Source organism: Aricia agestis, chromosome 5 (assembly GCF_905147365.1).
Source record: "Aricia agestis chromosome 5, ilAriAges1.1, whole genome shotgun sequence".
Lineage (NCBI taxonomy): Eukaryota > Metazoa > Arthropoda > Insecta > Lepidoptera > Lycaenidae > Aricia > Aricia agestis.
Window position 1 is genome coordinate 4,091,931 of NC_056410.1, and position 13,130 is coordinate 4,105,060.

General features: G+C 37.3%; 1 protein-coding gene across 4 annotated transcripts in view; it reads right to left on the bottom strand.

The window, feature by feature from the left end:
• Positions 1–2,876: 2,876 nt before the first annotated feature.
• LOC121726743 (neurofibromin) overlaps positions 2,877–13,130 on the bottom strand; it is a 63,518-nt gene continuing 53,264 nt past the window's right edge. For 3 of the 4 annotated variants that reach the window (XM_042114217.1, XM_042114216.1, XM_042114215.1), the window contains 11 exons: positions 12,544–12,656; positions 12,211–12,271; positions 11,041–11,111; positions 6,792–6,878; positions 6,194–6,298; positions 5,961–6,108; positions 5,609–5,684; positions 4,870–4,957; positions 4,274–4,372; positions 3,735–3,945; positions 2,877–3,220 (listed from right to left, as the gene is read on the bottom strand). In XM_042114217.1, the coding sequence (XP_041970151.1) occupies positions 3,168–3,220; positions 3,735–3,945; positions 4,274–4,372; positions 4,870–4,957; positions 5,609–5,684; positions 5,961–6,108; positions 6,194–6,298; positions 6,792–6,878; positions 11,041–11,111; positions 12,211–12,271; positions 12,544–12,656 (1,112 nt within the window). In that variant the 3' untranslated portion in view covers positions 2,877–3,167. Of the gene's footprint in view, positions 3,221–3,734; positions 3,946–4,273; positions 4,373–4,869; positions 4,958–5,608; positions 5,685–5,960; positions 6,109–6,193; positions 6,299–6,791; positions 6,879–9,685; positions 9,761–11,040; positions 11,112–12,210; positions 12,272–12,543; positions 12,657–13,130 lie in introns of all 4 variants that reach the window. The other variant, XM_042114214.1, reaches the window with a different exon arrangement.

A 13,130-nucleotide genomic window follows, 5' to 3' on the forward strand; every position in this document is an offset into this window, starting at 1 on the left:
CTAACTTAAACCTCAAACTCTGCAGTAGTGGGGTATTCTGTAACCTATATCACTGAATGCTTCATTACAAAAATAACAACTTTCTGCTATAAGACGTAACTGAAAATTGCATGGCTTCAACATCCTTCTTCAACATCCTTCATTACTCGGTAAATACAAGGTCAGTAGCTCTACCATGAGTTTAAAGCTAGTATTTATCGATACTCAATACCGACTAGGTAAATATTTAGTACGGCGATTTTAGTTCCGCAAGTAACCACTAGAGGTGCTGTAAAATTTGCCATACTAAAAATTTACGGTAGTCGGTATCGTGTATCGAAAAATACTATAGCTTTAAACTGATGGTAGAGCTACTGGCCTTGACTGTCATGTGACTTTTCCAATATAGTCGACAAAGGCAGCAGACAATGTTTGTTATGAAATGCAATATTTTATTAGTTAGAGGCACACATAACTACAGACGTGTATGAGTATTTTTAATGTGTGGCGCTAATACCATAGGTTAACTTTGTTAAATATCCGATTTTATAAACATTATAAATTAGTCGATTAACAGGTACTATCTGAGTAGTGATTCACATCATTAAGAATACGTCAATTACAATATAAAATGTTGATCAGCATAACAGAATGGAGCACATAATAATGTTGTAAAACATTTAAATCACATCTACGCTTATCACTAACATCAATATAAATTAGACCACTCGTAGGCCCTAGGAAACATTTAGCTAAAATATGTTAAAACATCTAGGCTTAATACGTACGAAACTTCTTATAACATATTGTGCGACTTAATAATAACTGGCGTTATGTTTTGCACTCGATTAGGGTTAACTTTTTTAGTATCAATATCTATACATATTTGTTGCGTTTTTAAATTGTGCTATTGACCATTCGTCAACGATAGCGATACATTAACGTCATTACGATCGGTACCATAAAGTTAATATACCTAGCGGAATAGAGCAACAATCTCGAGCTGTCAAACGAAATCAAAATTGGTTTTCATCTGTGTGAAAAATATGTGTACGTATATTCTTACACAAGCATGATTGCACATGAATTCTATGAGATTAACACGGCACGTGCCGGCTGGACGTCAAAAAAAGAGTGCTGCTGTCATGTATCACGCGTCTCTTTTTACCACGCAGTGTTACTGATAGTGTATCTCTCTCTCTCTTGCTCAGGCTTTTGTTTCTCTATTCCGCTAGGTATATTAACTTTATGATCGGTATTCAAACATCAGAGATTCATTAACATTTTTCAAAAGCTGTTTTATAGTATTTATAGCAAAAAACAAAACTAAAATATATAGTTACTAAGAAGATTTTAAAAAGGTAAACAGTTAACGTACATTTAAAGCGGGCTCCACAGTCCACACTCGCGGCGCGAAAGCCCGCGAAGGCCGCGAACCGTGAGTGTGGAGGGTTTCGCGGCCTCGCGTTCGCGCTTCGCGGCTTCGTATTTGTTCGCATCGTGTTCCACGGCGCGTAGCATCCGTAAATCGCGGCCGCAATTCGCGCTGCGAGTGTAAAGCCCGCATTACACCGAGAAAAATCTACGCATACAATTTATCTTTAAACACGACAATTACAGATATCAGTTTCGTAAACTGAAGTCAAATGTTACAAAGATTTAACTCCATAGCTATAAGTTCTTTAGAAACAAACATTGCATTTAACATGAAAAATTGATTTCACTGTAACTGAGCTGATGGTAGCAACAAATTTAAAAGTAACAAATAAGGCTTAACAATAATGCAGGTACACGCTACTAGTTACTACTGAAACAGCAAGACATCTATAATATGTAGAGTCTAGTTTGAGTATGTATACTAAAATTACCTTATTACCTTAGTACCTACGTCACAATTTTAAACATTCTTTTATGTGCGTTATGTTTTAAAACCTTATCATAATATACATTAAGCAGGTATACCAGCCAGGACCATTTTGTATCACGTTATTGCCTACTATTTACTCAACATACTATGGCCCTCATGGGCGTAGCCAGCCTTGGGCTCAGGGTGGGTCAGCAGTCAACCTATCCCCCGCGTTTTTTGTTTTGATCGCACTTTTTTCATGTCGACTAATTTTTTTGTGTAACTTTCTTACGGATATTAGGATTGTTGTTAGTATAAGAAAAAAATTGTTTAATTAGGCACCTTATAGGTCAGAGCCAGGGTGGGGCAAGCGCCCCAGCTTGCCCCACCCTGGCTCTCTAGTGTAGCTACGCCCATGGCCCTCCTACTAATAGAAATATTTACACAATAGATAAACTATAGTATGTTTTATCCAGTGTCCTTTTTTGAAACATTTATAATGGAGCTTCATGGACAAGGACGAATCATTCTATATCTTATTTATTGTGTAATTTCTTTATAAGTAAAGGGGGGTTAAAATCCCTAAGCAAGACAAAATAATTACCTTAAATTATTTGTACTAAATCAGAAGGCATATAATAAAACAGGCATTCAACATAATATTTTACAATTATGTTACCGTTCTTTTTTGTTAATATTGCACAAATACGGTACACAACACATTTGCAGTGGCAAATTAAAGAAAATTTAAATTAGAATAAACTAATCGAAGTAAAAAGATCCGACGAAGCACTATCAATACTAAAGTAAAATGTGATAAAAATCCATTCTTTATTGTTAATCAGGATTTGTGTACGGTCACATTCTTCATTTTTTCAAAATCTAGTAAAAAAGAGAGCTTTGGTGAGATCAATTCGAGATCAATAAATATTACTGAGTAGTCTTCTAAACTTTTCTGTCGAGGAAAAGTTGTTTTACTGTTCAGTCAAGTTTTTTAGAAAATGATGCACAAACATGTAAATTTTGCAATTTTTGACGTTTTACGCTTTTATCACTAACATAATATTATATCGCATGATGCTCAACATTTCATTTGAGGTAAGTTTTAAGCAAAAAATACTTAACTTACTGTCGAACTTACGATAATAATAAAATTTGGTCACTTGTGCAAAGGAACCTAAAAATACGTTATTCAATAATAATAATAATAATATATCCAACTATAAGTCTACGCATTCTTCATATAAACTTTTTCATGGATTTATCTAACTTCTCGATAAGTGACAAAGATCTTGACCACCACTCGAGCTATAGTGTCAAGAATGGTGACGATGCTTCTGGTCTATGTCTCCGGATCCGAGCCGAAAAGCGTCCCCTGACGGGGCATTACTGAAACTAAACAATAATTTGTCAGTAATGACTCTGAACACTTGAGGCGACCTGGTCTATTCTTCTAACTTTAGGCTGCGTTTCCACTGACGCGGAGCGGAGCTTTGCGGTGCCCGAATTGACCAATCGTGCTATTCCAGCGGAATGACAGCGAAGCGAAGCGAAGATTTCGAGCATAGTGATTGGTCAATTCGGCACCGCTAAGCTCCGCTCCGCTTCAGTGGAAACGCAGCCTTACACTTACTTAAGTGGCTTAGCTAAGTGCTGGTTATATAATATACTTTTTAATGTAACCCGCAAATATTTTCTTATAGTATTATATTATATTATACAATATTTAAATTCGTATTTTACGGGAAGTAACAAAACAGTGATAAAACATTAAGGCGTGTATTTTTCCCTTATTTAGTTTACTGTGAAAGTAGCAGCGCTAAAAAAGTTACGCTAATATTATGTTTTGTGACACCGTGTATATACCAAAAAGGTTTTTTTTTCAGTAGAGCTTTAAATTGATACATACTAGGGAAAGTCTCCGCGCGGTCGAGTCGATCGGGTCGCTCGGGGCGGTCGAGCAGCGTGTCAGGTCGGTCGGGCCTGTCGGGCCTGTCAGGTCTGTCGGTGCGATCGGCGTCGGCGGCGGGCGCGCGCGTGTCCTCGCCCGACAGACACGTCTCCACCATCGCCTCTAGACAGTTGACGAATAGCTCGCAGCTCTCTGGGGTGCACGGGTTCTGAAATAAATATCGACAATATTTATTGGGTAAGTGTGAGGTGCCTTAAAGTAAGTCCAACCTAGGAGCGATAAAATTAATGATTCTAGTCGCAAAGCGCATGAAATTAGTACATTGACCACATTGATCTACCATATTATAGTATCTTTCTCTACGTGTATTTTTCACTTACACACAAAAAAACATTGACCACATCGTCTCTGTCACAAAAACATGTTTTGATATCCTCAATATAAGAGAAAGAGAACTTAAATTTAAATGTTCCACCACAGTGTTTTCGATGTTTATTAGGTTCTTGGATTTTTCTTAAATAAACGACAATGCTGACCTTAGTGAATGGCCCCGCGAACCGCCACAGCCCGCCGAAGCCGCAGCTCTGCATGTAGTGCAACTGTTGCTGACTCGCGTCCTCCGATGCTATCATGTTCTGAAAATTATTAACATATTCATTAAATCCTCTAAAGGACACTTTTTTTACCCGACTACTGCGAAGTAAAAGTAGGGTTATGATTTTGACATGAATTTTGACATGATCTGAACATCATTTCAGCTAATAAGCTTTACAACTAGGCTCTCTTCGACTGCCGAAAAAATAAAATGAAGACTCAAGTTTATTGTGCGTGCATTTTTTTTTCTTTTGCGCTAAGTATATTTGTCAGGGTAAGTCCGGATAATTCAAGTTAACGCTGGATTAAACTACAGTTACGGTACGGCACTACAGTTACAGTGCAATAAAAGTACAAGTTGTATGGCGTATATGCCCGTAGCGCCAGGCAAAAAAAAAACGTGACTAATTTAGTGATAAGTTGAATTATCCGGACTTAACCTGTTCCGAACTTACCCTGATTATCCCTGTATGTCAATTAGCAGCATAACCGCCCATACTGAGCTCTGTTGAGTGATTAATTTGAATAGCAATTATACCTTGATGATGCTCTGCACGGCGCTGAGTATGACCTGGTCGTGGCAGTGCATCAACACGTGGTTGATCTTCATGTCCAGCAGGCTGTGACTGTAAGAACAATAAATGAGTATTTAAGATCGCTCCGAGGTTCGTAGAACGGTAAGATATATTAATACACAACGTCCGAAATGACGTCAGTCGGCTTCGGCCTCACTGAGCATGCTATCTCGCTCGGTCGGAAGAACTTTCTTTTTGGCCGCCACTTACGACGACCTCTGGGGCTCAATGGTTAGAGTGTCTGACAACTCAAGCCGGGGGTCGCGGGTTCGAATCCCGCCGATGGAACAAAAAGATTTTCAATGTTCCTGGGTCATGGATGTGTATTAAATATGTGTATGATATAATAAAAATCTTAAACATATGTATAGTATAAATAAAAGTATTAAATATATTTCCGTTGTCTGGTACCTGTAACACAAGTCCTTAAGGTACTTAGCACGGGGCCAGACTGACGTGGTGTGAAGCGTCCATAGATATTATTATTATTACATCGTTAAAAGTACAGTGATTGATTTTTTGGTCTTTTCAGTAGTGGTAGGTGTGAGCCAGAGGTACTTAGGCGCCAAAGCGAAGGAGTTATGTCATCGATGTAAGATTGTAACTGGGGTAAGTGGTGCGTTATTGGTTTTATGAAGCTTATTACGCATAGGTGAAAAGGAGTAAACCATTATGTCAGATTCTTTATACTTTTATACTTACATCACAGGAAACACCTTCGGGAACACAACCGATCCCTCAGCTAAGTACTGATACAAAATCCGTATTTCATTCTCATCTGAAAAATACATATTTTATATTATTATTACATATGCACTGCTCTCATTGTTATTTAGTTAGGACCAAAATTTTAGGTCATCACGGCGTTTACAAGATAGTGCGTGGCCATAACTGGTCTAACGCGCCATCTTGTGAAGTGTCAATTGACCGCTACTTTATTTATTTATTTATTTAACTTAGGCATCTTGGCTACGCCTGACTCCGCCCCGTCGACGGTTGCTGCATACACATACACACAGAGACGCACGCACACACACACACACACACAAGTCACCTGTGGTGTACTTGACGAGAGTGGCGAGGACAGTGAGCACGAGCGCCTGCGTGGTGGGGTCGGTGAGCACGGCCGGGTCCAGCAGCGAGTTCCCTTCTGCCGCCGCGCCCCCCTCTGCTGCGCCTGACTCCGCCCCCGTCGACGGTTGCTGCACACAAAGATGCTATATTATTATAACTGTAGTACAAACGATTATTTTAAAGGAGTAAACTATTTATTAAAAAAAATAGTACCTTGGCGGAGGAGTCTGGGTAGTCGCTGTCGTTGGACTTGGTGGAGGATGGGCGGTCCGTCTCGTCCAGGCTTCCCGGCGACGCGCGACCGTCCGTGTCCTGGACCTGCAAATTACCATAATTCGTTAAATGATGATAAAAATCGTAAAACTATGCATACTAAAAGGGTATTTGTTAGCATTCGTTATTTTTACAACTACGTTGGCTAAATCAAAAACGTAAGGGATTTGACATATGGAATCGCATGAGCCTTGTCACCTTTAACGATGCTTTGTCAAATAAAAGCAAACCGAAGATTGTTGAACCCGGTCGTATTAGCAACATATTAGTTTACTATACTGTAATCAGTATTACGAGGCACAGATTTCAATACAAATTTTGACATTTTATATGAAGTTTTGCGCCTCGGTTTTCCTTTTCAACTTTAGGGTGAGCCGTGAGACCGCCCTAAACGACACTACGCAGTGATGCAACGCAACACGTCACGGCCAAATATTATATTTATATCAAATCATAAAACGTAAAACGTCACTTCTATGAAAGTGTCGCATCGCTCCGCTTAGTGCGGTTTTACCATTATATCATAGTAGGTACATACCTCGTACCCGCTGTCGCCATCTGTCATCTCTCTGGCTGCATCGCCGGTGCCGCCGTGCTGCACACTGTGCGCGCGACCCTCAACGTCCTACACACCACACATTACAGATACACCCCGTATAACATAGATGGACCACTAAAGGATGGACTCTGTCACTGTTTGCCATTTAGGAGGGTGTAAAAGTTTATTAAGGGTAATCAGGGAAAGTCCGGATGAAATAAAAGTCCGGATACAGAGTATTTTCTTGCCTGGCGCTTGCGATACGCCATTTTATTGTGCCGAGCATGTGGTGTCAGGCTGAAGAAGAAAGTGGAAAAAAATTCTTTACTAAGAAAATACTCGTTGGTTTAGCGGTGGCATGAATTGGTCGTTGTTAAGCATTTGTATATTATCCTACAAAAAAATGTGGCGTTGAGTTATGACTGCAGTTGCATTGTTGGAAATGATCTGAAGAACATAACTGCATTCATAACTCAACACCAAATTGTTTTGCGGGATGATACACATTAACAACATTAAATTATAATCCGAATTTACTCTGTTTCTGATTTTACCCTGATTCGCTCTACATCGATATAAACTAAATGACAAACAGTCACAAAAATGCGGCTATATACAAGGATGAGATATTGCTGGTGTTATTTATACCACTGAATTTACCATTGGACTTAACCAGGATACTAATCCTTTTGAGACAAACCATAACACGAGCATAGTCGTCACAAAACAATAATCGAACCCCCGTTCTTCCCACGTTTTCCTCTATTTATTCGCTCCTATTAGTCTTAGCGTGATAAAATATAGCCTATAGCCTTCCTCGATAAATGGGTTATCTAACACTGTAGTTCCTGAGATTAGCGCGTTCAAACAAGCAAACTCTTCCGCTTTATAATATTATAAAGTATAGATAGTTTAATATTATAGTTGGCAAATAGATTAGAAAATCATTATAAATTATTGATACTTCAAAAACATTATTTTACGATTATATTTTGGTTAAAGATATAAAAATAATAATCATTAATCATTGGCGACTTTTACAATGAATAAAAAAGTTCCAATTGATAAGGTATTCTGATTTCTGATATGAATTTTTAATTCTTCTCTTCTGAAATAATTTTAATAGTCTATGTCTCTCTTTAATAATATTAAAATTAAGGTGCGGTGTCGAGAAAGCTGCAGTTTGTGAAATATTTGCAAAATGTTAGTTACAAGTGCAACAATGTATACAACCAGTAGAGAAAAAATTATATAAAAGTGTGACTGAAACTTGGCTGGCTGGTGATATAAAATGTTAATTAAAATACAATTTACTTTAATTTTTATTGCACAAGTTTTAACCTTGTATTATACTAAGTAGTATATAATTATTAAAAAGTAAAAACACTTATTTGACCTTTTTGGTAACTTTTTTAAATTTTATAATATTTCCTTTCTTATCCTGTCCTGCGATCGAATGTTTGTAAATTAAAAAAGTCGTTAAAATATCTTTTACTTTAAAGGTTTTACAGGTAACAGGGATAATTAGTCTCAAATTTTATGGAATTGGAATTTATATATTATTATGACAAAACATTTATTATATTTTGATAATAAGTGGCTATCAGTAAAATTCACGATTCTAAAAAATATCTACATCTTTATAGTGAACTGACATGCCAATTAGAGAGAAGCCAATTCCATAACTTTTGATATTTAACATCATAGGATATTTCACAGGGTACATAGGACCTAGCTATATTGAAAAGGAGAACTAGTTATACGGCACGGATCGGTATAAGGTTAGATAAAAGATAACTCCATTTAAATAAATGTATAAGGCTGATAAGTGATAACACACCGGCCTTGCACGTTCCACTCACGAGGTAAAACGCACGCTTAATACGAGGACAGCCTAAGACATAGGTTACACGGACAGTCTGGCATCAGTTCAATCCATCAGTCTGATGGACTGAACTGATGCCAGATAATGATTCAGACTGACGGGAGAATGATCATGTAACCGTGTGATTGACGGCCTGATCATTTTTTATTATGTACCATCGAGGAAGTTGATTCCTATGCAATTGACAGACCAACGTTATTTGGTCGAATATGTCAACTCAATGTTAATTGTGATCTGTCAGCTGGGTTTGACGTAACGCAACGCAACTATACTTAGGTCCCCGATTTGCATAGGAATCAACTTCTCTGATAGTACTTTTCAGTCAAAATTCTGGCGCCAGTCTCAGACTGATTGACGGAACTGACGCCAGACTGACCGTGTAACCGTACTATAAGGATTAAGGTACACGATACTCAAGATGTGTTCCGAAATATAAAACCACTATACTAGCCAGTGCTTACTACGACATGATTCGAAGTGTACTGGCCAGAATTCCGGGGGTAAGGCTGCAGCAGCCTGACTGATACGATTTTGATTTACGAGCCTGATTACTACCAAATTGAGCCGCAGCACGATCGTGCGCTAGTATAGCTGTCAGGAGTGGGAAGCCGTTGAGATCGAATTTGTTCCAAATTAAGCCGCAGCACGATTTTGCGCTATATATGTCGCATGTAGCAAAAGCTGTTGAGATCGAGCTGATTCGATTCTGATTCTGTCATGTCGGGAGTAAGGCAGCAGTATAATGATTAGGAACGAATCGACAGTATGGCGTTGAAAATGTACGTCATCAACCCTGACCAGTTTACTAGTTTATATTTCTGAACCCAAACTCTGTCTTATGCTAGCCTGTGCTATCTTGTGCTAGCCTGTGCTACTGTTAATCGTCTGTCAAAGTATCATACCATCTCTTTTTTACATAATATAAAGAACAAAGATAACATGGTTTAACGAATAACCTAGACTAGTACGAGCAAGCGTCTCTACGACAACAAATACAAGTTATATTTACCCTGGGCGGCGCTATCGTGTCCTTAGATATAGGCACAGAGAAAGACCTTTGTGTTTTAAAACGCATTCTAGCGGTCTACAAGCGCATGCAATATCCAACATTCAGGAGAGTCAAGCACATATAGGATGATACGGGCATAATAAATCAAACGAATACAGACGATCCAACAAGTCCATACAAGTTGCATGAAAGAACATGTGATACAATGATTAGTACCGATACTGAAAGAGAAGAACTGTTACAATGTGGAAGAGCTCCAATAGAAGATTTTTTAAAAGGTTTTTTAAGAAGGTGTATTTACTTGACATTCAAAATGTTGGTATAATTAATTGAATACTAATCTAAGGTTTTAAAATAAAAGACATCCACACTGTGGATTTTGGTACAACATTTTAGTTTTACATTGGTTAGTCCTTGTTTGATACGTTAGAAAAGACAGACAAGTACAAATTGTTATACAACTAATTTGTACACACAATGCAAATGGTGAATTTATTGGTAATGAGGGAGATATCGTTTTAAAAATCTTCCATTTGAAATGTAATAGAATAGTAAACGGACATCATATCTAGGGTATCGTGTGAAATGGTTGTACGAGACATATTTTGAGTATTTAGGTGTAGTAGGTTTCTGTTAGGATGGAACGAGTAGATATGTGAAAAATAAGATCGATATAAGATATTTAGAAACTCTTATATTCAAGGTACTAAGTCTTTACTTACAATGTTTGTATATTAATTACTTAGTTTGCAAATAAAATCTTTGAATCTTTGAATCTTATGTTGGAAAATAAATTTTGTTATTATTGTATACCAAGTCCGTCTAATATTCTAGATCTGTTTATGATAATGTTGAGTAGTGAATGAGTAGATAAATATTAGTCAGTATATGCTTCAATTTTCAACACAAGCCAAACTGTTCTGTACTGTTGTTTGTTACAGAAGGAATATATCAAAGCCAATCTCTGAATCTAATTTCCGATTTGTATATACTTTTAATAATTTCAACAAGTTTAAAAAAAGTTGAACGTCATTCTCTTAAGAGTGTAATACTAACAGAAAAATTACAGCTTAGTTAAAAATATTGGACAAATTGAGCAGTAATTTGCCAAGTAAATAAAATTATACTATGAGTATTTACTGTGTAATAAATAATAATTTCCAACGTGACATTTAAAAAAAATATTATTATTATTATTGTTGGCACCTACTAACAAATAGTATTCAGTCTCGAGGACGATCAACAATTCCTATACTTAGCCGCGGGACAAAACTAGAATATATTCCTCCTGTTGCAAACGTCGCCTAACTAAACACCAATCAAACCAACGTGTTTGCGTGTGTGCGTGCGTGTACCTGATGCGGCGCGTGCGCCAGGTGCGGACTGTGCCCGCCGCTGCTCGACTGCTGCGGCGTCGGGGATTTACCTGGAGACACGATAATATAATATCTTATTATATCTTATACAGGGTGTAACGAAAGTAAGTAATAATACTTAGGGTGTTTATGTTTATCCTGTATAAAGTTAACTGTGAAAGTAGCAGCGCTAAGGCCGCGCGCTCATTGCGACTTTTTGTAGCGAAGCAGTCGCGACACTGTCGCATATTTGCATTGATACAGTCGCGATGCAGTCGCTAGCTGTGTGTCCTGTATAGCGTTGCAAATGCGACTAACGCGCGTTAGTAGTGATGCAGTCTTGCGCTTCATAAACGCGCGGCTGCATCGCTACTAAAATCCGCAGTGGGTGAGGGCCCTAAAAGAGCAAAATCATTTTTACGATTTGTATGGGCAAGAAAAAGTTTCTCTTTCAGCGCTGCTATTTTCACAGCGAACTCTAAATACATACTTTAAAGTATTATCTCTTAATTTTGCTACACCTTTTATATATCTTATATTATTCAATGCATGAAAGACTTAAAAAAACAAACGGATAAATGATAATGGAGATTGTCCATTTTTTTTAAATTTTGCTCATTACAAAAACATTTCGAGGAATAAGGTCAGTGATCGTTTTTCTGTTTATAAACGAAACAAAATCCCCATTAGTTACTTATATTTTTGAACAAATACGTTTAACCTTTGTTTGACCTTCAATGGCGTTAAATTAGCAATAAATTCGACCAACGTTACGTTTCGAACTTTTGGTGAGCTTCTCGTATCAGCTTTCACATAATGAGAACTTGCATTTGACGAACCAGCCATTATAAATAAGATTGAAAGGTAATTTAAAACATATTATGCAGAGGTCGATTGGCGGCCGATGATGACGTCAGAGCGAAACTTCAAAAATTTATTGAAAAAAAACTGGCCAATGAATTTCAAAATTATTTAATTTATATTCTTAAAATACTCTATTTTAACGAAAAAAAATATAAAAAGTACATGTGATATTTTTTGGACAATGCCCTTTACTACAACCTCACAAAAGCAGGTTTCGAATAACGCTCGAGTTGTGTTTAGCCAGTTGGACCTGTAGGATGTTGGACCAAAGGAAGGAAGATATTATGCTGTAAGTTTAGATTATACCTCCGTGCATAGACGATACGGACGAATGTTCCAAGATGTCCCATGATTTCTGCCGACGCGTCTGTTGGTGAAAATTACACCTTCTAAGAATTACAAATAAAAGCATATTAAATATTACTACTAAAACTGAATACCCAATTATCAAAAAAAAGAACATAACAGATACTTGCTGCCTACGTCTAATATGTAATAAGGTGGAAGTCTCATTGGCTCTTTTTTCTTGGCAGGCCAAGACAAACATTTTTTTGCTTAAATTTTTTTTCCAAATAATTTGCTGATTCTCTAGTGAGGAAATTTATTATTCTTTATATTAATAATGCAGTTATCGTATACCTGGTTATTGTCGACGGAGGTACAAAAGTATTCGTAGTTTTCCGGCAGCCACCTGGGGAGGGTGTGTTTAACATGGCATCTCGATCGGACTTCCTCGCTCACACACACGAGAGCTGCAAAAAGGAAACAATAATGTTTACCAGATGACAAGATAGTTTCTCGCGCGGGAATCGCCTATTTTTCTAGAATGAAAAGTATCCTAAGTCCTTTCCCGGGACCGATAACCGATTATGCTAAAATTTAGTATGGACATACTCTGTGTATGTCCATACTAAATTTTAGCATAATCGGTTCAGCGGCGCGGGCGTAAAGAGTAACAGACAGACACACTTTCGCAGTTACAATATTTGTATGTGTTTTAAAAAGCATGTATGAAAGGAAAAAGAACTTTTACCGACTGTTCAAACTTGTCCGTTGTCAGCTAACTTTGTCAAGCTACTGTCAGTGTGGGAAATCATTGTTCTAACAAACAAACAAATAAACTTTATTGTGCACATAATGATAACGTTACAAATACAATATTATAATTAATTGAACTGCACTAATTCCATTTTACAACTAAAAAATGTATATATTATATTGTACTT